Source organism: Orcinus orca, chromosome 19 (genome assembly GCF_937001465.1).
Source record: "Orcinus orca chromosome 19, mOrcOrc1.1, whole genome shotgun sequence".
In the NCBI taxonomy this organism is placed as follows: domain Eukaryota; kingdom Metazoa; phylum Chordata; class Mammalia; order Artiodactyla; family Delphinidae; genus Orcinus; species Orcinus orca.
Window position 1 is genome coordinate 42,221,980 of NC_064577.1, and position 24,064 is coordinate 42,246,043.

The following is a 24,064-nucleotide window of genomic DNA, read 5'->3' on the forward strand; positions in this document are numbered from 1 at the left end:
GACCCTTATTTGAGACACGGATCCAGTCTGGGTCACTGAACTTCACAGAGAGTGAGGAAACTGGCAAAGATCAGAGAGCTTGATCAACTTCGGGGAAGACGGAAGAATCCCAGAGAAAAGTCGAAGGAGACAAGTAGGCTCACTTTGGGAAAAATAAGAGACTTTTTTTTTTTTTGCTGTACGCGGGCCTCACTATTGTGGCCTCTGCCGTTGCAGAGCACAGGCTCCAGACGCGCAGGCTCAGCGGCCATGGCTCACAGGCCCAGCCGCTCCATGGCATGTGGGATCTTCCCGGACCGGGGCACGAACCCGTGTCCCCTACATCGGCAGGCAAACTCTCAACCACTGCACCACCAGGGAAGCCCAAGAGATTTTTTTTTTTTGCCTCAATACTGGGGAGGCTTCTAAGGAAAGGACAACACTCAGTTTTTGCTTATTTCTTCACAAGGCTGACTGTAAGGAAAGGGGCCTCTCCCTACCAGTAGGAACTTCTGTAAGACACAGCAAAAATTTTTCAGACTCTGGGGTGACCATTTAGGTCTTGGGCTGAGTGCTCTTGGGCTACTGGCCCTGGAAATATTCGAGAAGCTGCCTGTCCTGCTCTGAGTGTTTCAGATATCCACCTGCTTGGTGCCCACTAGGTGCCTCTGGGGGCCCCACTCCTGCTTTGTGACAGCTGTTCCCTGGAAGCCCCCTTGGGGAGGGGTGGGTGAGGTCACCAGAGGAGTGCTCCCCAGGTTCGCTGGGCCAGCATTCTCCTTTTTGTCCCCTCACCTTCAGTGTGTGTTTACAGCCAGTCAGATTGGCGTGTCATGACATCACCTGACCCTGCTATTCCAGCCCTGTTGTGCATAGAGTGGACTTAGAACCTGGGTCGGGGGATTGGAAACTCCTCAAACAAGGCACTCTTGGTGACATGGAGAGTGGGAGTGACCCAGGAGACCTCAAGAGTCGTTTAGTTCAACCTCCTAGAGCAACAGCTTCCTACCACGCAACAGCTGCTATACATACATTCTTCTGAATTCCCACAACCTCGGAGGTAGGTTTTCACAGGCATGGAATTGGAGATTAAGACAAGTTATTTGCCCAGGGTGACACTGCTGGTGAAGCAGTGCCTGCTAAGTCTACCTGACAGGAAAATCTGGGCCCTTGCCTTTAGAGCATGCAGAGGTGAAAAGTGCAGATCCGAGAGCCTCCCACCCAAAGCCAAACAGCTGACCAGGGGCTGGGACTCAGGGTCTTGGCTATTCATCAGGTCGTCTTCCCAAGTCCTCTTCCAACTTCTAATGTGGGGAGGCCGAGGATGGGACCTGGCCCAGGCCAGCCTGGGTCAGGTGTAACTGAGGAGCAGACAGGCTGTGGACTGCGTTCTCTGCCCTACAGACTCTCATCCTAAGCAACGTTGTGAAAAACCCACTTCCAGGAGTGCCCAGCACCGGCTGAGCCAGTCGATTTCTGGAGGGCCAGGGCAGAGGCAGCGAGGTGTAGATGAAAAACTTTGACTTGAGGTCAGAATTTCTGGGGGGACCCAGCCGGCGGCTGTGGCAAGCTACTTAAAACTCCAAGTTTCCTCGCCAGCAAAATCGGGCAAGAGTAAACCCCACAAGCAGCGCGCAGACGCCGAAACAGGCATTGCCCTGAGCCAAAGCGATACCATCTGATCTTTGTTTCTCTTGCTATTGAAAGCTCCGTGCGGCCCCAGCGAGGCCTGGGCTGGAGCAGGGGTTAAAAAAAAAACTACAACTCCCAGGAGGCGGCGGGCGGGCCGGCGCTGGGCGGTGACGTAACGGGGGCCGGCGCGGGTCGTTGATTCGGCCGGAGCTGCCAGCGGGGTGGCTGCCGCCGCGGCTTATTACAGCTGCTGGAGCAGCAGCGGCCCTCGCCCCCGGGCACCCCTCCCGGGCCTCGAGCTCTGGCCGCGCACGGTGAGTTCGGACGGGCGGCTTCGGAGTGGCCAAACCGGGAGCCTCCTGGGGCTAGAGGCGGGACGGGAAAGGAGGTGGGGGCTGCTGGGGAGGCGCCCGTGGCTGGAGGGGACCGGGACAGGGTGAGCGGAGGTGGAGGGGGTGCGTCAGCCGAGCGGGGGGCGGGGGGGGGCGTGCATCAGTCGAAGGGATGCCCAAAGGGGAAAGTGCGGGCGGAGGCCCGGGATGGGGCGTAGAGGAGGAGTGCTCGGTCTGGGGGTGGGGGGCGGGGAGAGGCTGGGCTTCGGGGATAAAGGTTTGTTCGCTTCCAGGGCTGGGTGAACGCGTGGGGGTGGCGGTGGGGCTCCGGACCGGGCCAGGCTCCGAGTGCGAGGTCCCAGGCTGGGGAACGGAGCGGAGGCTCCCCACTTCGGCTTGAAGTCCCACTCAGAAAACCCCAACAATAGTGAAAACTCCGCCTCCTCGCTTCACTCTCTCCCCGTGCTAGTGTGGGTTCCCTCCTGTACTCGCTGTTTTTCCATTCCCACCGCCACCCCGAGTCCGGGAGGCAGAGCCGGAGCTGCGAGGTGAACGACTGTGGCCCTGCGGGTTGTGGGGTGGGCGGAATGAAAATGGCACTGTGGCGTGCTGCCAGGGACTCCCCGTTGGGGTCCAGGTTGCAGGCTTTGTGCTCCTCAACCCAGAAGGCGAAAGATTTGCTGCCCTTACTTGGGGGAGAGATTAGGAAGCGCTCACCTGGCTGCTGGCACTGTGGCCTCGGCTTAGGTGTCTGACAGACTGGCTAGGCAGAGATATTTGTATACGGAGCCAGAGGGGAAGGGAGGGAATTAGTAGGAAAGAGTTACCAGCAAGAAAGTAGTTAACAGAACAAAGTTGCTGCAGGCTCTGGTTTGAGGCAGGTTGTGAAACCACATCAGGGACTGACACAGGCAGCCACCTGCCCGCTGCCAGCGGTGGCAGCAGAACTTTTCAGGCTCAGCTGCTGTGCGCCTACGTTACCTCCAACAGCTTCTTCTCTCCATTTCTCCCCTTCTGGGCCAGGGGAGTTGGTTATTTCACTAGCAGTGGTGATATGTACCCTTAGTCACACAGAAGTCTCAAGAGTGCTTCTTGCTTCCAGTCTTTTTCTTAGTTTATTGACCTCTTCTGTTTTTTTCTTTTTTGCGGGGGGCCTCTTTTGGGGGGGTGGGCTCCTGAGATGTTTTGTTCTCAGGGCACTTAGTGTTCAGGTTTCAGGAGGAAGCTTCCCAGGGTGTCATTTAAGTCATAGGTCTGGGCCCCTCCTAGACTCATCAGGCTTCGTTGGATGCCCTGATACAGCCAGAAAGGAGTGTAGGATGATCTGGAACTCAGCAAGGCTCTTAGCACTCCTGGACAAAACACTAGGGAGGGCTAGAGGTCTAGCTACTCCTACACCCTTGAGGGTCTAGGTTAGGGAGAAGTGGGGAGGGGCAGCAGTGTCTGGTCAACTTGGGGAATTCTTTCTCTCTCCTTCGTCAGTAATGAAGTCCTTCAGAGCCCTCACTTCCTAGCCAAGTGTCCCCGACCACCCTGTCCACCAGGTGGAGGCTTTTGTGCAGTAGGTGTCCCAGGAGCTCTGTTAGGGTAACTGAAGCCCTAAGGCCCTGGGAAGGTAAACACCTGAGCCACTCCTGGTTTTCTAGTTCCTTGGGTTTCTCTTAGGCCCAGTGATCCAGCCTAATGGGTCGAGCTGGTGGGCCCCAGGAGCATCGCTACTTTTGGATGCACCCCGGGCCATCTCGTGTGTTTGTATGTTGGGAAAGTGTGTTGTGGGTCACATTTCCCCTGAGGTCTTTAAGCTTGGAGCCATCTGAAAGGAGGAAACTTGTTCCCATTATCCTGGAAGTAGGGAACTGATTCTTGAGAATCGGCTCCTTTGCAGACTCTGTGATCCTAGCCAGAGATAGAGGGCAACCGATTCTGAGGGGGTTTGTTGCAGCAGGGTGAGGGAGGTGACCTTCTGGGCACTTCCAGGATGCCCTCATCTGTATCCCCAGGAAAGATGGGGCTGTTATCATGGTGATGACCTTAGGGTCTTTATCAGGCAGGATCTTCCCTCAGCTAGGGAGGAGAGCCAGTACAAAGGTGCCATCTGTCCCCACCTCCTGCTGGTCACAGGGCCCTCAGGGATCTGGGGACAGCTCGGCTCTGGACATGGGGCTGCTCATGGGGCTGCTCGTTCCCCTCCTTACCTGCATCCAGGAATGCAGCTGGGCTGCATTGTTTCATGGGCATCAAGGGCAGCCCTCCTGGTTCCTCCTGCTGCAGGGCTTCTGCCCTTAGAGCTGGGCAGGGGAAGGCATGGTGCTAACTTACACCTGGAAACAGGTGCTGGGAAAGGAGGCCCAGGTGACGATGGGTGGGCAGAGAGAAAAGGGGGGGGGGTAGGAGAGAGGCCACAGGTGTGGTTTTGTGTCCCTGGGAGAGGTATGTTGATGTGGGCTCCAGCCACCCGTGGGAGCTGTAGGTGTTGGCTGTGTTCTCTATCCTTGCCTCTCCTCTGGTGGGGAAAAGGGCCCTGGTAGTTTGGCAGCAAAATGGGTGGCATCACCAGGGGTAGCCTGAGTGGCTGCCAAATGGAAAAAGCATCTGGACGGGTTGTTTTGTGTCACCAAGAAGGCAGCTTCCAGGTCTGGGCAAAGTTCGTCTCTAGTGTGTTTTCTCTTTTCTTCCCTTTCCCTCTCTTTCTACGCTGCCAGTCATACCCAGGATTGGAGAATTAGGGGAGATGGGTAGAAGCAATGACCCCCCAAATATTTTATCCACTACTGACTGTTCTCATCTCCTTTTATTCCTTGTAACGGGAGGGCGGGGGGCTCAGGGGTAGAGGTGTCTTATATCAGACCCTCAGCAAGACGGAGTCCAGCAGGGGTTATGCCGAGTGATTCTTAGGGCACAGGCCTCTTCTCCCCTCCCCTGGGCTTCGTGGGAAGGGGACCCTCTGGAGGGTGAGATTGCGGGATGGGCAGTGGTTTCTTGACTCTGGGGCTCCATGCCTCTTGATGACCTATCCACCCAGGCAGTCCCAGTGCCTGGAAGGGCACTGTCCTGATCGGACTATGTGCGGAGCAGCCTGGTGTTCATCCCAACCCAGCAGTGAGAAATGAATAGAGTTAAGTCTACATGGACTTTCTCTGGCCTCCTTCCCTGCAGGATTTGGAGGGTGTGAGAGGGCAGGGAAAGTGGTGTGACCTGTCTCACCTGTGCTGCTTGTTTGCAGAACGGTGGCAGGAGAGGGGCAGCAGGATGAATGTGGGAACAGCACACAGCGAGGTGAACCCCAACACGCGGGTGATGAACAGCCGTGGCATCTGGCTGTCCTACGTGCTGGCCATCGGGCTCCTCCACGTCGTGCTGCTCAGCATTCCCTTTGTGAGCGTCCCCGTCGTCTGGACCCTCACCAACCTCATCCACAACATGGTGAGGACCTGTTGCTGCCTGCCTTTGGTGGGGCTGGGGAGGATGGGAGCCCGCCAGACATGGGCCAGACGTCAGGGTGACATGCTGACGGCACGTGTCAGCAGAGCCCAGACCCCCCCCTCTTCTTTCTGCCCCACTCCTCTTTATTGGAATAAAATCTGCAGATATGTCCACACCTCTAGGATGGGGTGACTTGTGGACCTGGAAGATGGGCCACGGAGAGCTGAACTAAGGGCCCTAAAGAGTCCAGAGGACCCAGGTCCTAGCCTGGGGCAGAAATGCCTCTTTCCCGAGTTAGGATCTCAGAGCATCTTTTCCTCTTGCCCCTCTCTGCTCCCTCGCTACCTGCTTGCTCCCTGGTATTCTTTTGGTGGGCAAGCAGGGGCCTCGTTCCTTCCCATCTGCTTGCCCCCTGCCAGCTGGCAGGCACAGGGAGCCTAGCCCTGGGCTGGAGGGGTGGCGTCTCCATGCTGGTTCTGTGGCTGACACCTCCCCGGGAGTTCTCCTCATGCCAGGCCTGCCCTCTCCCCCGGTGGGTCCCCTTATTTTCTGGCCAGGCTCCCAGCTCCTCCCACCTGACCTCCAGCCCGCATCCCCCTGCCCAGCGGAGGGGGCTCCAGGTCACCAGGAGCCCACGTCTGTGGCTGGGGCGGAGGAGCTGAGCTGGAGGGCCTTCGGCCTTGTGCGTCCTCTAACAAAGGCCCCTCCCTCCAGGGCATGTACATCTTCCTGCACACGGTGAAGGGGACCCCCTTCGAGACCCCAGACCAGGGCAAGGCGAGGCTGCTAACCCACTGGGAGCAGATGGACTATGGAGTGCAGTTCACGGCATCTCGGAAATTCCTGACCATCACACCCATCGTGCTGTGAGTGCCTTAGGGAGAGGGGGACGCCAGCAGGAAGGCCAAGGCCTGGGGGACCCTGGGGCCCTGCAAGGCTTAAACCCCTCGCCAGCTGTGGCTCTTGGCATAGGAATGAGCAAGGGAAGGAAGGTTGGGGTGTGCCTGGGTCTTACACTGGGCTCAGGCTGTGCCTCCCTGGTCCTGTCTTTCCTCGGTTGGGGCTTCCTTCCTGCCAGTGAGTTTGGCCCATGGGCTTGGGGTAGAGCAAGGGGACTGGGTCAGCAGGAGCTTCCTTAGCTGCGCAGATCTTGCCACCCTACTTCTGTTCTGGGGGGGGTCTTTCCCATAACTCCTCGGCTGTCAGGAATCTGCCTCCCCCGACCAGGGAGTGAGGGAGAAAGGCGTCTTCCAAACAGCGTCTTATACCTGCCCCCAACCTTCCCCACCCAGGTACTTCCTCACCAGCTTCTACACCAAGTACGACCAGATCCATTTCATCCTCAACACTGTGTCCTTGATGAGCGTGCTCATCCCCAAGCTGCCGCAGCTCCATGGAGTCCGGATTTTTGGAATCAATAAGTACTGAGGGTGCAGCCCCTTCCCCTGCGTGGGATGGCAGGGGAGGGGTAGAAGCCTGTGCTGTGACGCTGAAGACAGAAGGAGCCGCCGGGTACTGCCGGAGCTGGGGGTTGAGCCTCTGGGCCCTAGTTTCCCCCTCACTTCCCACAGTAGCAGACTTGAAGTAGTTTGGGGTGGGCCCCCCCCCCGGGGCTCTGACCCCTCCTGATTCTTTTGATCTTTTCCTTTTGCCTCATGGGGGTGCTCCTGGAATGGGCTGGGCTCCTGCGCTGAACACAGACCTATGAGGTTCGGACGAGAGGCCAGGGAAGCCCTCTGCTCGCTTGCGCCTCCTTGGCCTGCTAAAGCACTTTAACCCCCGTGAGCAGGGCAGAGGGAACGGTACAGCTTCTGGTTTGTTTCACTTTAATTCTTAAGTCTTTAGGATGACACTTAGTGTGTGCTTATATATACGAAAGCAGTTGTGTGAGAGTGCCTCATCCCTCTGGGTAGAGAATTGTCTAATTCAAGTCAGACAGCTCCCGTACAGCACCCCCCGGGGTACTAGGTGCGGGTGGGGAGGGTAAGGAGATGTGGGGGGATGGGGCTGAGTGTGCATGGCCTGGTCCCAGAGGTGGGGGGCCAGGGCTGCAGCCTTCTGGCCCTGGTGGAGGTGGGGAGGGGGCTGGGGGCAGGGGTGGGGAGGGTGAATTGAGACTGAAAACAACGGGGCCGCAGAGCAGCGGGGGTTCGTGTAAGGTGCGGGGTGGGGTGGGGGGGAACAGACCCAACCTCATTCTTTGGGAAGTGGTCAGGGAAGGGGGCAGTCTTGGAGGGTCACTTACCCACAGCATGGTGGGGGTAATGGGAAGGGAGGCGGCTATGGGTTTGAAGCTCCTGGGTTGGCATGAGGGGGTGGAGATGGGTGGAAGGGGCCTGTGCGTCATCGTAAGCACAGGTCCAGTTTGACGCTCGTCTCTGCAGTGGTGTGAGGGCCGCGGGGACATGGGACAGACATGATGAATGGTGGGGCCCTTCTGCAGCCCTTCACCCGGTAACCTCCTTGTGCAGACTGCGCTGGGGCGGGGCCTCTCGTGTGGCATGCACCTTTGGGGCCATCAGGCCACCTCCAAAGGGGTTTGGTGGGCTTCAGAGTCCCGCATGGTCCCTCTCAAGCGGGACAGCGGCAGGCGCAGGGAGTGACCTGCAGGGGCGGGAAGGAGCCGCCTTCTCCCCTCCCCAGCCTGACTGGGGTCCGTGTTAATTCTGAGAAGGTGCGGGTGCCAGGGCGCTGAGGGAGCGGTGGCAGCGGCGGTGGTGGCGTCACTGGCCCTGTTTTCTGCATCCTGGTCCCCCCAACCCCCGCCCCACGTATCATAAGGAACTTTGACCTCAAAATCTTTCTAAGCAAAGTGTGAATAGGATTTTTACTCCCTTTGTACAGTATTCTGAGAAACACAAATAAAGGACAGTGTGTTCCTATTTCCCCTGAGTTTGGCCTCTGCTTCCTGGAGGGGGCGGAGACGGGGCAGTGTGGAGCATCAGTCTGACCCTCTGCCTGGATGGTGGGAGGGCCCATGGGACCTCTGCTTTTCCTGCTGCCTCCAGCAGAGCAAGCTGGAGGGGCTGGCGGGGAACTGGCAGAGGCAGTAAGCCGGCCAGAGAGCAGCATTTTGCTCTGGGGCTTCGCCTGGCTGGTCCTCAGACAGAACTTACACCTCTGGGCTTCAGCCAGGCTGGGCTGGCAGAGGGAGAGCTTGTGACACGGCCAGGGAGGAGGTCAGTTCAGCAATGGCTTCATGTAGAAGGCAGAGCCCCAAGGGGTGCCCAGTCCTTTCCTCTGAATTCCTGCCCTGTTTCACTTCTCTTCCTTGCCTTGGAGGGCTGCATCTCCTCCTGGCCTTTGTGTCTTCAGAGGAATCTTCCTGCTTCCTTCTCCCCACCATAAGCATGAGTGGGAGGGAATAGGACTTCCTGAGGCTCACATGGCCAGGAGAGGGAGGAGTCTTTACAGCGCGTTCAGTGCAGTGTCATCTGTGTATATCTATCATCTGTGTATATCTGTCATCTGTGTATATCTGTCATCTGTATATCTGTCATCTGTGTATATCTGTCACCTGTGTATATCTATCATCTGTGTATATCATCTGTGTATGTCTATCATCTATCTCCCACCTGCTCCCTGGGTCCAGGAGGAGGGAAGGGTTGGTTTCTTACCTTTGGCCTGTCTGCCTCCACCCCAGCTATAATGTGGCTTATCTAAACGCCTGAGAGGTGGGGCACTTAGCTTTCCAGTTTTTTTTGTTTTTTTTGTTATTTTTTCAATTCCCTTTTTATAATTTCCTGAGACACAGTGGCCAGGAACTGTGCAGAGATCTTACACAGAGGGGACTCTCAACCTCCATTTTTGGTGAGTCGCTGAGGACAAAAAAAGAGGGTGGCCCCTGAGATGGACTGTGGGCCCTGGGCACAGCCTTTCCATATACCCAGATGAATTCCTAGGTGGGGAGTGAGTGGAGAGTTGGCCACCACGATGGGGGCAGGGGCAGAGAAGGGAGCATGGGTGAGTAGGTGCCTGGGCTAGCCAGAAGGGACTTAGGGGAAGGCGGCCAGGAAGACTGAGGGGTGATCTGGCCTCAGGAGGGTGACAGAGGAGCCTGAAGAAAGGGAAGGAGATGCGGAATGATTGATGGAAGGGGAAAGAGTAAGAAGGATTTGGAGGAAAGAGAGCCCGAAGGGTCCAACGTGGTGGGGACACAAGAGCTGCTGCTGAACAGAAATGGGGGAGGAGCAGCTGTGTCAGGCTGGCCCCGTGGTGGGCCCGTGGAGCGTCCTGCAGGGCAGGCAAGATGGAGACAACAGTAGACCAGGAGAGGGTGAAGGGGAGAGTGGGTGGAGGGAGATGCCCCAGGCGGGGTTTTGGGATTCATTTTATTTTACCAAGTATAAGGGGACCCTTCAGAAGTTGACCAGAAACTGAGGAGACAGGACTTGGGGGTGGGGGGCTGTCCAGAGCACCTAGCTCCCAGCCACTCTTGAGTACAAAGGTAGAGTACTACCTTTTCTCTTTTGTTTCCTTCTGAGGCCAGTTTATGACCATCTCACTGGGAAACGGTTGGTAGGGGCAACCATCCAACTGCCTTGCAGAACAGGAAAGTGGGGGTGGCCCAGGGGTCAGAGCGAAGCCAGTCATCTGTTGGGGTTGGTAATGTGACGTCCGGCAGTCATGCCCCTCATCTCTTCCTGGGTCCTCTTCATCAGCACTGGTGAGGGTCTGGCTGGGGATGGTGAGCCTACCTTCCCACCCATCAGGCCCCTCTGAGCAAGGGGCAACTCTGCTGTGGGAGATGCAGAAAACAGATCTCGCTTTCCTTCTGGGCAATCACCACTCCAGCTTTCCTCCAGAAAGCTTCCACAAGGGGCAGAGGAGAATCCAGCATTTGTGATGGCCATCCCACCTTAGTGTGTAGTGACCACCACACCTTCTGGAAACAGGGAAGGCAAACCGTTCTGGTTGGCCTAGAACTTTTGGATCTTTCTTGACCCCAAGCTGCCAAAGGTAGAAGCTTTAAAAACCTGAACTAATATTTCCCTCCCCCAAACTGCTATGGGCTTCCTTTTCCCAGTTGGTCCAGGCACCATGCTCGCGGTATTTGAGAAAATCGCAAGAGCTGTGGTCCAACACATGGACGCTGGTGGGGATATGATCGCTGTCAGAAGCCTCATTGATGCTGACAGATTCCACTGCTTCTATCCGGTGAAGGAGAGGAGACGTTTCTTTGGATACCAATATGATAAGAGAGACCTCACCCTGTAGGACATCCTGGAGATGGACAAGGGTGAAGGGCTGTTTGATAAGCTGGTTCCTGGACTCCAAGGTCCGTATGAGGTGGGTGAGAGACTTTGTCTACGCCTACGCTACCCCACTGTCAACACCCCATTGCTATCAATGAGGTCAGCCAGTCAAAAGAGGAACCGTGGTATTTGTATGTACACGTCCATACACCTCAATTAAAGAAATGTACAGGAGAGCTGCATGGGGAGAAGGGAATAGGGGAAATGGAAATTTATTTTTATTGGAAACTCTTCTTTAATAGTCGTCTTTCCTATTTTTTTCCTTTGTAAATAATTCGCCTTTAAATTAGCTGAGGTCTTCTCATGTGTTTATAATGTTTATCATTTAAATGGATAATTAAATGGAGGCAGTTAGCTTAGTGGTTAGGAAAGGACTCAGGCTTTAGAACTGGGGGCATCTGCCTTCGAAACCTGGCTCTGCCACACTTACCAGCTGGGTGACCTCTGGACAAGTGGTTTCATTTAAGTGTGTTTCCTCATCTATCAACTCAAGAAGCAAGAATCAAAAGAGATAAATTACATAAATCATTTACCACAGTGCATGCAAGAAGGAGCATTCAATAAAAGTTCGCCTCAATCATTCTACTGGTGGCAGTTATTATTGTTATCCCTTCCTGTTCCTGGACATCATGGCTGAATGGGAAGTTGCTGGTGAGCAGAGCTCCCTTAAGGGCTCAAAGGCCTTAGTAGAGAAGTCTGTTCCATCCCCCTGCTTCCAAGCTCAGCGACTCCTGGGGTTTCTTGGGTTTCAGAAGCCCCAGGATAGGTGTTGATGAACCCTCACTTGGAGACGTATTGCAGCATCTCACGCCACATGGTGAGGAGTTTTACAGCTCCGACATCTCTGCCAAAGCCCATTTGGGTCTCACCAAGAGATGGAAAAGAATTCTAACAACACCACTGTATAGTTTTAGAGCACCTGCCACGTGCCTGGTACTGCTGTTATGTGACCAAGAGCAGTGCACGGAATGCTCTGAGGTGGTGGGCTTTTCCACAAGTGGGGTTTAAGTAAGCAAGGGACTTTAGGAAATTTTCAGATTAGTATTTTTCAAAGACTGAGTCAATTCTCTGAAACGAGAATTGCCAAGAGTCAAATTTACTAAAAGCTAATTCTCAAAAAAAAAAAAAAAAAAGACAAGTTCACTGGAAACAGAAGAAAACTTTAAAGCAGGACTAGAATGTTTTGCAATGATCATCTTACTCCCCAGGGGGCAGGGGCAAGTTTAATTATGGAAAAAAAAATTTGACTAAGTCAGTTAACTTGCTTTAAGGGAAAGTCTATCTGTTTGCATAAAAAAATTCAGAGGGAGAGATGAAACCAAACTAAAAAAGTCCTTAAGAATGAGGTGAACTGGTCATTTAAATTGATTTTCAGCAACTTGGCCTGCTCCCTTTTCAAACATTATTATTTTTTTAACTAGATGGTGTACATCTTTTTTTTTTTTTAAATTAACTAAAGTCCATACTTTATTCAGATTTCCTTGGTTTTTATCTAGTGTCCCTTTTCTGTTCCGGGATCCCATCCAGGACATCATGTTACATGTAGTTGTCACATTTTGGCTCCTCTTTGACTTGCCTTGTTTTTGATGGCCTTGACAGTTTTTTTTGTGTGTGTGTGGTACGCAGGCCTCTCACTGTTGTGGCGTCTCCCGTTGTGGAGCACAGGCTGCGGACGCGCAGGCTCAGTGGCCGTGGCTCACGGGCCCAGCCGCTCCGCGGCATGTGGGATCTTCCCGGACCGGGGCACGAACCCGTGTCCCCTGCATCGGCAGGCGGACTCTCAACCACTGCGCCACCAGGGAAGCCACCTTGACAGTTTTGAGCAGTAGTGGTCAGGCATATTGTAGGACACCCCTCTGATTGGAATTTGTCTGATTTTTTTCTTATGGATAGACCTAGGTAATGGGTTTTGGGGAGGAAGACTGCAGAGGTAAAGTGCTGTCCCCATCATATCAAGGTTATGTACTATCAACATGACTTATCACTGTTGATGTTGACCTTGGTCAGCTGGCTGAGGTACTGCCTGTCAGGTTTCTCCACTGTCAAGTTACTCTTTCCCCCTGCCCCTCCTCCATACCGTTTTGTGGATTGGTTGATTGATTGCTACACCGTGTGGCTTGCAGGATCTTAGTTCCCTGACCCAAGGATTGAACCCACGCCCCCTGCAGTGGAAGCCCAGGGTCCTAACAACTGGACCGCCAGGGAATTCCCCCATACTGTGTTCTTTGTGTGCATAAGGTTTGATTTTTCTTTCTCTCTGATAAAGTACCCACGAACTTTTACGTTACTCAGGAAACAATTGGGCCCTGAGACATTAGCGTCCCACACACAGGACTGATTTCGGGCACTATTTCTAGGTCTGTCATATTTCCACCAGTTTCAAAATGCATTTCTTCTCTGTAAATCTGGCCCTGCCCCCCAAATCCAGCAGTAGAAGTTCTCCCTGCTCTGTAGGCTCAGAACTGGGAGGTCTGAGAGAAGGGCACTCAGCCTGGCAGCATCTCCACATACGCTCCACTAACTCCAGGGCAGCAACTGACTTGGAGTCCACGCCCTTATGCAAGGCCTTATGCAAGGTTGGGCAGAGGCCACTTGGGTGGGCAACTTTGCAGACTTGCCTCACTTTACACATGCACAGTGCACACAAACACAGAGACTGAACTCTGCTTAACTTTTATTTCCCAAAGGTCAGGGCCTCCTAATTCTTTCACTTTACTTTTCCTTGTCTCATTTCAGCCTCTCAAATAGTTATATAGGACTAGCTCACATTTACTGAACATTTAGTATGTGTGCCAGGCACTTTGTTAAGTGCTTAACTGCATTAGTTTATTAATTTCCTCAAGCACGAGAAGTAGGTACTATTAATATTTCTCCTTCTATAGAGACTTCCCTGGTGGTCCAGTGGTTAAGACAACGAGCTTCCATTGCAGGGGTCATGGGTTCGATCCCTGGTCGGGGAACTAAGGTCCCACATGCCGCAGGCCGTAGCCAAAAAAAAAAAAAGAAATTCTCCTTCTATAGATGAGGAAACAGATGCAGAGGTGATGTGACTTATCCAAGGTCATTTGGTAAGAAGGTGGCAGAGTGGGCTCCAGGCATGATGACTTCTGGTGAGAACAGCATTGGCTGGAGAGCCACAACTGGAAGAATTCCTCAGAAGGGAAGGGGATCGTGGAGGGGAGCCCAGGACGGGGTGCACCAGGGAGGATTTTCTAGAGAGAGATCTTTTGGGGTCAGCCTCAATGTGACGTTTACCTTTCTCTTTCCAGGTCAAGAGGTTAAGTCCCAAGTTATGGACAGCGTAGACTCAAAGGGAAGTTTGACAGTGAAATTACCCAAAGAAAAAACACTTGACATGGGAATAACATTCTCCAGGTCCCCAGAGCAGGGCATCGAGTTATCAAAGACCTGGATACTCCAGAAATTCCTGGATTCCCTTAAGAACAAGTGAGGCTGGATGCGGGCAGCAAGGGGGAGGGAGGGAGAGAGGGAGAAGCCCATTTTGGGCACCAAGGGCATCTGAGGTGGGGGGCCCCTGGCTGGTGCAGCCTCCCACTCCCTACTCCCAGCTCTCCCCGCCCCACTCCTTCACTCAAGCATGCCCTCCTCTTCTCCACCCTCAGGAAGCCTTCTCATTCTTCCAGGATCAGCCTCCAGGAGCCCTTCTTCTGAGGTCCTCAATTCTCTCATTTCCCTGCTGTCCTCCGGGGTGATTGATTACTTGGGCTTGGACCAAAACTGGCTGGTTTCAAGAGGCCACACTCTCCTCTGTTTTCCTATACTGTGCTGCTCAAATATGTGTTTTGTGCCTGTTTCACTCTGCCTTGCGGCAAGCCAGTGGTTTCCATGTTCCCTCCCCTCACTGCACTCAGAACAACTTGTGACCAGGGACTGACTTTACTAACCTCTCTGTTTATCCCCAGCACATGGTAAGTACTTGGTAAGAGAGCTGAAGTGAAGCCCAATGAAATCAAAGCACCCCCGTCGAACATTTCCTGCACAGGAAGTACCACCGGCCCACCCCACCAGGGTGGCACCAATCAAGTGCCACAGAAGTTCTGATAGCTGAGGGCATGGTCCTTCCAAGGGACTTAGAGGGATATCACCAGCCTTCCTCCTCGGCAGTCATGTTGTGGTCGGTATTGGTGTCTTCTTCCCTAGCTGCAATTGTTGGAAAGTGTGGATGGGTCGGGGGAAGGGGCCCCACCGCTCTCCTGGGCTAGCCCTCCCTGAGCACGGTGGATGCCTTTTGTTTTTCCTTTTTAATTAAAAACTGAAAGCCTTGCAGTGAAATTGTACTGGTCCTTTGATCTACCCCTACCCACCACGGTATTGCTGGGGAGGGGGCTTCTGCAGTTTTTCTGAGGGAACTCCATTTTTCTAGCATGCCTGTTGTTTCTAGAGTGAAGTATGTGGAATGTGTAAATAGAGTTGTGGGGGGGAGGGTAGGTAGAGGAAGATATGCTCAGGCAAGGATGTAGGACTTTCTTGGGGGTCTTTTGGTTGCAAATACCAGAAGTTCCATCAGGTAGGGAGGGAGGGAGGTTTATACATATATTTATATTTGGCTGCTTGGGGTCTTAGTTGCAGCATGCATGCGGGATCTAGTTCCCTGACCAGGGATTGAACCCAGGCCCCCTGCATTGGGAGCGTGGAGTCTTAACTGCTGGACCACCAGGGAAGTCCCCCATCAGGCTGTTTTAAGTCACCAAATGAATTTCTTTATGGAATCAGAGATGCCTCATGGACCCCCAAGGGTGGACAATTCACCCAGGCCCCAGAGACCAGTGCAGGGAGCTGGAGCCCCTTCTCAGAGAAGGGGGTATTGTGGACTGGGCAGATACCTATCTCAGTGCCATGGGAAGGGCACAAGCTTTGGACTCATACAGACTGGGGTTTGTATCCCAGTTATACACTTATTAGCTGTGTGAACTTGGACCATTCACGACCTGTGTCTAAGCCTCAATTTCGTCATATGAAAAATGGATGCAATCCTGCCTACATCATAGCGGGGCGGTGAGCGTTAAATGAAATGACGCGTGAAGTATCTCACAGCGCTGGTACACTGTAAACTTCCAGAAATGCTAGCAGGTTCCCTTCCCATTTGCACCCCGTTCCCGCCCACAGTGGGTAAAGTGAACTGGGACAGGGGTGCTGTGGTCTTCCGGCCTCAGAGGCACTTAATCTCAAATAGAAACGAGCTGCTGGAGAGGGACAAATGTCCCTGGGAGGTGGGGCCCCTCTCATTCCCCCTTTACTCCCTCCAGAAAGCTGAAGAGGAAACTGACCCCTATGTTCCAATCAATCCAGGCAATGAGAGAAGACCTTTATCTAGTGACGGAAACTCTGAAGACGACAAAGACTGTAATCCTGAAAAGTGAAAAGCAATATATTTTTTGGGACCCGATGAAATGTTTTGGCCTCCGATATGAACACAAGGTTAGGATCCTGGGAGGTGGGGACTGTGGGAGAGCCAGCTCGGCTCACCCACTGCAGGTCAGGGGCTGCCAGCCCAGCCGCCGCACTCTTCAGCTCTTCCTTTAGACCTCTCTGAGCAGTCTTGCCTGCTCCTTGGCCTTCTTACGACTTCTCTTCTTGCCCCAAGAAAGTCTGTGTGGCATCACTCAGCCTCTCCCCTGTTACTCTCTAGTGGTGCTCTGTCTTCATTTGCTTCATAGCGCTTCCCACGGTTCATAGTTACTCGGGTGTTTTTTGCTTGTTCATTGTCTTCCTCCCTTTCCAGGAGGCAGGAGGGCAGGAGCCACGATGCCTGGAACAAAACGGGCATGTTTTGTCCTCTATAATTTTTTTTTTTTTGGCCACGCCACGCGGCTTGCAGGATCTTAGTTCTCTGACCAGGGATCGAACCCGGGCCCCTGGCAGTGAAAGCGCCAGGTCCTAACCACTGGATGGCCAGGGAATTCCCCATAAATATTTGTTGAATGAAGTGGAAACAACATGAGTTTTGGGGTCAGATGCGGGTTCAAATTTCAGCTCTACTGCTGTGAAACGGGCTCATCTGCTGACCTCTCAGAGCCTCGGTTCTCTCATCTGTAAAATGAGGATAAAAATGTCTACCTCCCAGGATTGTTTGGGAGATCAGGCAAGATAACTATGTCAAGCACTTAGGGATCAATCAACCTGAGCTCCTTTTTCCTAGCACCAAACGGAAGTGAGCATCACCCCTCAGAAGGTCCTGGGCTATCGAGTAAAGCAGCTAGTCTTCCCCAACGCAGAGAGTATGGGTAAGCAAGGCCTGGTGAGGCGGGGTGGATGGGGGAGCCTGAACACATGAGTAGGCTGGGGGTTGATTCAGCTGGAGTCTATGCCAGCCTGGAGGGGCCCTGGTGAGCTGGAAGGTGGGGGGAAGTTCCAGGGAATGAGAAGAAGGGTGATGAAGGGTCCTTGCTCAGACACCACTGACCCAGGGTTTGCCCCAGCATGACACTAATTCTTCCCTAGAAGTGTTAACTCCCATCTCTCTCCCAGTATTTTTTTTTTCTGTTGGAGGGCAAGGTGGGAAGGTTGGGGAGAAAGAGGACCTTACGGAGAGAGAACTGAGCTTTCTTTTTTAAAAACAATTTTTTATTTTTTAATTTAATTTTTAAAATTATTTTTGGCTGCATTGGGTCTTCATTGCTGCACGCGGGCCCTCTCTAGTTGCTGAGAGCGGGGGCTGCTCTTCGTTGCGGTGCGTGAGCTTCTTATTACAGAGCACAGGCTCTAGGCATGGGGGCCCCAGTAGTTGTGGCTCGTGGCTCTAGAGCGCAGGCTCAGTAGTTGTGGTGCACGGGGCTTAGTTGCTCTGCGGCAGGTGGGATCCTCCCAGACCAGTGTTACGAACCCGTGTCCCCTGCATTGGCAGGTGGATTCTTAACCACTGTGCCACCAGGGAAGTCCCAGAACGGAGCTTTTTGATAACTGGTCTTTCTCTCTTTCTCTTTTTACAAACTGGTTTAGGTATTAGGTTTTCTCGGGCAGAAAAGAAAAATCCTTTCCAGAAGGAGAGTGAGCTTCTGGGCCTCCTGTTCATCATTCCAGAATGGGCAAGGATACTATTTTTAAAAAGAGGATAACAAATGGCCTGGGATTATAGAGTTCTTAGTGCTAAGAATGTAATAGGATGCACCCAGGTGGGAACTGTGGTAAGGGCAGGAGAAAACTCTGCCTGTTGGAGAAGTAGGTTGGATTGCATGTTGACCTAGGGTTTCCAGGCTCCGCCAGCTTTGACTTGCTCTGTGCAGGTCAGTGTGCTGGATCCTGGGCTCACAGCCCTTACTGAAGGGTTACTGGCCTAGGAAGCACACTTGAATTGTCTGGCCAGTTCTCACACAATAGCACTAGCACTGAAAGGAGCACTGGACTAGGAGTCAGACGGTCTCAGGGCCTAGTCCTGGCTCTGCCACTCACTAGCTCTACAGCCTCCTGAGCCATGGTTATGCTGACGTTAAAATGAACTAGGGGGCTTCCCTGGTGGCACAGTGGTTGGGAGTCCGCCTGCCGATGCAGGGGACACGGGTTTGTGCCCCGGTCCGGGAAGATCCCACATGCCGCGGAGCAGCTGGGCCCGTGAGCCATGGCCGCTGAGCCTGCGCGTCCGGAGCCTGTGCTTCGCCACGGGAGAGGCCACAACGGTGAGAGGCCCGCGTACCGCAAAAAAAAAAAAGAACTAGGATTAGACCAGGAGATCCCTATGATTCTGAATGTGGCTTCCTCTGGAATTTCAGAGTCTTTCCCTGAATCCAATAAGGGTTGTTACTGCCTAAAAGGCCTTGTGAAGGAGTAGAGAGAAGTCTAGATGGAGCAGAAAATTCAAGAAAAATTTCTGGAAGTTGTAGAAGTTGCAGTTTCAGTCCTGGCAAGGTCTTGCTAGCTCAAAAGAGACTACAGTGCCATAACAGAGGAGTCAGGGGGTAGATTCCAGTTCCTGCCCTGATCCAGATTTGCTGAGCGGCCCTCTCTGGGCTTCCATTTCTCCTTCAATCATCCAGGCATAATCCTATGCCTGCCTATCTCTGAGGGTGTAGGAAGGGGTCTGTCAATATAGTGCTTTGTCATTTACACACAATGATGAGGATGCAGGCTCCCTGGCATGGGCAGTGAGGGCTCAGAGTCCAGAATTGAAAACTTCCACCACTGGGACAAGAAGGTCCACAGGTGGGTGGAGGTGACCTGAAAACTCTCTGAGATTATTCTTCCTCTCTGCAGAGAAAGATGGTGGTTCATCTTGGTTAGGTAAGGATGGAAGCCAGCTGTGTTCAGGGTAGCTGCACTCCTCACTCTTGAGCCCTCTGCCCTCAAGAAGTGCAGCTCAGGTGGGGCAGCTGAGTGTGTGTGAGTGTGTGTGCATATGTGTGTGTGGCAGTGGAGCTCGTTGGGAGGAGAAGGGTAGGACAGTGCCCAAAGCAGGTTTCAACTTCAGTCTGGAGAGTGCATCTGTCTCCTCTAAACACAGTGATTCTCATGGGTTGTAGACATCACCTGGGGGGAACTTTAAAAGTAGTGATACCTGAGTCCCACCTCTAGAAATTCTGACTTAAGTGATCTGGGGGTGTGGCCTGGTCTGGGCATCGGGTCTGGGCACTCCCCAGGGGATTCTCATGCACAGTCAAGGCTGAGAACCACTGCTCTAACTTCCTCTAAATCCTCAGTACTCCTGCTGGGGCCCAAAGCTTGCACTTTGAATGGAAAGGACGACATAAGCTTTGATTTCCTGCAGATGGAGAAGAATTGGGGGTTGGTATAAGACTGAGGGTGAGTTGGGGAGGTGGAAGTGGGGTCAGCGGGAGGCAATGCTGGTGGGCGTCTGGGAAGAAGGATGCTTTAACAGGAAAAGACTAGAAGAAGGGAATATACAGAGAGGTGGTCTCCAGAAGAAAGATAGATAAAGAATGGGGTCTCGGGGGCCTTTGTAATGGAGCTTGCTAGGCTGGGTGGGTGGGGTTCTTAATTTCTGCCTCTACTGGGAAGTCCTTGAGTTTGGAGGATTTCCCAAGCGTGAAGGAGAGGATGCAGGACATGGTGCGAGTCCTCCAGAATCCGACTGAGGAGCGAAAAGAGGTGCTAAGCTGCTTCACCAAGTGCCTCAGCAAGGATGAAGAGCTGCAGGATCTAGAGCGAAGAGTAAGAGGCCCAAGGAAGAACTGGGGCAGAGAGAGGGAGGAGCCAGTGGGGAGACAACCTGCTATAATGGGACTGGGCTTATCTCCCCCATCTCCTGGTCCTAGGTGTCTGAGGTCCGGCGCTCCGGGGAGCTACAGATGGAAGGCCCAGCAGGTTCTGTCATGCAGCCTTTTTAATGCTGCTGGGATCTTTTTTTTTTTTTTGAAACAATGAGTTTTATTTTTTTATACAGCGGTTTCTTATTGGTTATCTACTTTATACATATTAGTGTATACATGTCAATCCCGATCTCCCAGTTCATCCCCCCCCCCCGCCCACTTTCCCCTCTTGGTGTCCATATGTTTGTTCTCTACGTCTGTGTCTCGATTTCTGCCTTGCAAACAGGTTCATCTGTACTATTTTTCTAGATTCCACATTTATGCGTTAATATACGATATTTGTTTTTCTCTTTCTGACTTACTTCACTCTGTATGACAGTCTCTAGGTCCATCCACGTCTCTACAAATGACCCAGTTTCGTTCCTTTTTATGGCTGAGTAATATTCCATTGTATATACGCTGCTGGGATCTTGATAGAGGAGCACACAGAAGCCATTTCGGATTTCTTGGATGACTTGATGGGTGAGGAGGGGTTTGGATGTAAGCTGGTGTGGAGGAAATGCTGAGCAGAGGGGCCTGTGGGGAATCAAATCTTGGGAGGAAGGGGGTATACACTGCCTTTTACATTTTGTGAGGCATAGAACTCCACACTTCAGACACTAGCCATCTTTCCCAGGCCAGGGATTGAGGGACAGCCTCCTCTTCCCCTACGACCTCCTGCAGGCTAAGAGGAAAGCAGGAGCCCTTTGGAAGACCCTCCATCTAGCACTCCTTGGGGCTCTCTGGAACTTCTGATGCTTGTCCCAGCTCTCGCCAGACAGTGAAGCCCTGTCCCACTATGTGCCTCGCCTCTCTACCAGCCACCCTCCTTTTTGCCCCCTGAGCTGTCTGAGGAGGGGCAGCTTGTTGCTGAGGCCCTAGTTAAGGGGACCCTGCCCCTTTTTTTTTTTTTTCCGGTACGTGGGCCTCTCACTGTTGTGGCCTCTCCTGCCGCGGAGCACAGGCTCTGGACGCGCAGGCTCAGCGGCCATGGCTCACGGGCCCAGCCGCTTCGCGGCATGTGGGACCTTCCCGGACCGGGGCACGAACCCGTGTCCCCTGCATCGGCAGGCGGACTCTCAACCACTGCGCCACCAGGGAAGCCCTGCCCCTGCCCCTTTTGAAGGACAAGGTAAGACAGCCTGGGCTGAGGGCCCAGGTCCTAGTGGAAGTGAATGCCCGTGCTCTCAAGGATCCAGAAGTCCCAGTGACCAGTCCCTTCCTACTTCATAGTCCTCTGCCAGCTGTCTATGCAGCTGGTTTGTGGCAATTCCCCGGATATATAGTTCCCAGGACAATTTAGGATGGGCTTTTTAGGCTCTGTTGCTTGCCTATGGGCAAGAAAGGGGGTTGGAAAACCGTTAGTCCCAGGAGGGCAGCTGGCCCCATCTTGACTGATCAGCAGTTGAGAGTTTGAGGGTCTCCAGGGAAGAGCGCCGTGGTGGATTGCTACGTCTGCCATGGGCTCAGGATGAAGGAGTGCGACCAAATATTTGCCATTTCTGGCATATTTCCTTGTTTCTAGATTTTACAGTCTGGTGGGTTTCCTTCCAGGTGGAGCCTATCCTGGAGCAGAACCAGGGTGAGCAGCCCCGTGACGTGGGCTGTGACCCTGAGGCACGGACTCTCTGTGCCCTCTACATTGTTGTCTCCATCCTGCTGTAGCTGGGTGAGAATTCTACCTCTGTGTCTTCCTAATACCATGTCAGCTCTTTTTTTAAAAATAACTTTATTTATTTATTATTTATTTTTGGCTACGTTGGGTCTTCGTTGCTGTGCGCGGGCTTTCTTTAGTTGGGGCGAGCGGGGCTACCCTTCGTTGCGGTGCGCGAGCTTCTCACTGCGGTGGCTTCTCTTGTTGCGAAGCACGGGCTCTAGACGTGCAGGCTTCAGTAGTTGTGGCACACGGGCTCAGTAGTTGTGGCTCGCGGGCTCTAGGGCGCAGGCTCAGTAGTTGTGGCTCACGGGCTTAGTTGCTCCGCGGCATGTGGGATCTTTCCAGACCAGGGCTCGAACCCGTGTCCCCTGCATTGGCAGGCGGATTCTTAACCACTGCGCCACCAGGGAAGTCCCTCCTGTCAGCTCTTTAAGCATTCTCCCCACAAGCCTCTGGGTGCTCCCCTCCCCAGTCCATTCTCACCATCCCTATTCCCAATCACCAGAATGATGTCTTTAAAACAAGCCGCTATTTTTTGATACATCCCATTCACCATGATAATGTCCAAAAATCAGCCTGGATTGTATGATTAAAAGTGGCAGATTGATCATATTAATTTCCTCTCCCTCTTGAAATCTCACTAAATGACAGTAAAGCGATGGAAAAGATAGAAACCCACAAGAATAAAGAGAATTAGGCAGCAGATAAGGGATTTCAACACATCTTTGGAAGCAAGGAAGCAATTATAGGAGTGCAAGCTAGGAGGCATGGGACTGAGGGATGCGTAGGAGTGTAGGAGGAGACTGCTGGTTTTCATCATAAGCCTTTTAGTTCTATGCAACATTTTTCAAGACAATGTAATTAAAAGCAAAAGAAATATATATTTGTTGTAAAGCATTTCAGATATTTCTCAAAGTCAAAGGTAAAGGTACCCTGTGATCTCCCTTCTCCCTTTAATATAACCACTATTAACATTTTGGGGTATGTGAACATTTTTTCTATGGAGCAGTTTTAAAAGTGGTAACTTAAACATTAAACTAGGAATGATATAGCATACATTTGTTTTGTATCTATCTTTTGAACTAGTCACTTTTACATTTAAATTTGTAAAAATATTATATGCAACAGGAACTCTCATAAGTGCTGTCAGAGTGTAGCTTGGTCCACCACTTTGGAAAACTGTTTACCAGTATCTACTAAAGCTAAACGTATACCTATGACTCAGCAACTCCACTTCCTTGGCATATACCCAAGAGAAATGAATGCACGTGTTCACCATAAGATTGCATGTACAGAAACGTTAAAATAAGAGCCCCAAGCTGAAAACTATTCAAATGTCCAATAATATTAGCATGGATACATATATTGAGGTACACTTATGCAATAAAAGGGAACAAATTACTGCTACACATAACAACAGGGATGGTTCTCACAGACAGAATGCTGAGCCAGTGAAGCCAACACAAAAACACATGGGTCTTCCGAGAAGTAGGTGCCAAAATGGAATCAGATATGCAAGGGACTTAATAGGGGGAAAGCCCGTGAAGAATAAAGGGAGGGAGCAGGAATCGGCATGGCAAACCTTCAAATCACAATGAAGGTCTAAAACTTGGGAATGGAGAGGAGGAGGGAAAGACTAAGTAGGAAGGGTCTGGGGTGGCAGCACAGTCTGAGGGTCTCAGCCAAGCCGACCTGAGCAAAGGTGGTCTGCCGGAGGGCTCCCCATCAGGCAGAAGGGCCAGGCTCCAGTACCTCATACTCAGCTTTTGGCTGGATGTAGCCCCGGGGAGCTGGGGCTCAGAAGACAGATCTACAGCGGGGTAGGCTAGAGGTTCTCGGTCAACTCTGCTTCCCACAGCAGGTTCTCCTAAAGAAAATCCGGGTGGTACCCTCCATGGCCACCACAATACTGTATGATTCCATTTATATGAGGCCCAAGAACAGGCAAAACCAAGCAATAGGGGTAGAAAGTCACAATAGTGGTTATCTTAGTGGGGACAGTAGTGACTGGGAAGGGGCATGAGGGAATCTTCTGGCTGGAAATATATCAAGATTCACTGAGCTAACATTTAAGATCAGTATATGTTACTGTAAGTGTATTATATTCAATACATCAATAAAAGTCTTAAAAAAACACACAGTATATAACTCCATGTAAATGAAGTGAAAAACAAGCAAAACTACATGATGGTGGTAGATGTCAGAATAGTGGTTATCTCTGGGGCTTCCCTGGTGGCACAGTAGTTAAGACTCTGTGCTCCCAATGCTGGGGGCCCGGGTTTGATCCCTGGTCAGGGAACTAGATCCCACATGCATGCTGCAGCCAAGAGTTCACATGCCACAAATAAGGAGTCCACATGCCGTAACTAAGGAGCCCTTGAGCCGCAACTAAGGAGCCTCCCTGCCACAACTAAGACCCAGTGCAGCCAAAAAAAAAAAAGAAAAAAAAATAGTGGTTATCTCAGTGGGTGCAGTATTGCCTGGCAAGGGGCATGAGGGAATTTTCTGGGGCACTGGACATATTCT

At 52.4% G+C, this 24,064-nt stretch overlaps 3 protein-coding genes across 3 annotated transcripts; all 3 read left to right on the forward strand.

The window, feature by feature from the left end:
* The first annotated feature begins 1,770 nt into the window (after positions 1–1,770).
* On the forward strand, positions 1,771–7,636 carry ORMDL3 (ORMDL sphingolipid biosynthesis regulator 3). The gene is made up of 4 exons (XM_004282741.4): positions 1,771–1,925; positions 5,167–5,366; positions 6,081–6,232; positions 6,659–7,636. The coding sequence occupies exons 2-4, from the start codon at positions 5,193–5,195 to the stop codon at positions 6,792–6,794; spliced, it is 462 nt and encodes a 153-aa protein (XP_004282789.1). The 5' UTR covers positions 1,771–1,925; positions 5,167–5,192; the 3' UTR covers positions 6,795–7,636.
* Positions 7,637–8,762: 1,126 nt separating this feature from the next.
* GSDMB (gasdermin B) lies at positions 8,763–16,885 on the forward strand. The gene is given in 3 exon segments (XM_049702188.1): positions 8,763–10,644; positions 13,891–14,068; positions 15,889–16,885. Coding segments are annotated over 3 exon segments (726 nt in total). The 5' UTR covers positions 8,763–10,373; the 3' UTR covers positions 16,166–16,885.
* Positions 16,886–18,713: 1,828 nt separating this feature from the next.
* LOC101273818 (gasdermin-B) lies at positions 18,714–21,579 on the forward strand. Its single transcript, XM_049702521.1, is given in 6 exon segments — positions 18,714–18,788; positions 19,550–19,949; positions 20,281–20,362; positions 20,723–20,798; positions 21,074–21,140; positions 21,287–21,579. Coding segments are annotated over 6 exon segments (993 nt in total).
* The last annotated feature ends 2,485 nt before the right edge of the window (positions 21,580–24,064 follow it).

What these genes read in the sequence shown, in the direction of transcription:
- ORMDL3 (XM_004282741.4), top strand. Translation starts at nt 5,193, where the DNA reads ATGAATGTGGGAACAGCACACAGCGAGGTGAACCCCAACACGCGGGTG. An exon ending in CCAACCTCATCCACAACATG is followed by an intron (nt 5,367 to 6,080) that starts GTGAGGACCTGT and finishes CCCTCCCTCCAG; the next exon opens with GGCATGTACATCTTCCTGCA. An exon ending in ACCATCACACCCATCGTGCT is followed by an intron (nt 6,233 to 6,658) that starts GTGAGTGCCTTA and finishes TTCCCCACCCAG; the next exon opens with GTACTTCCTCACCAGCTTCT.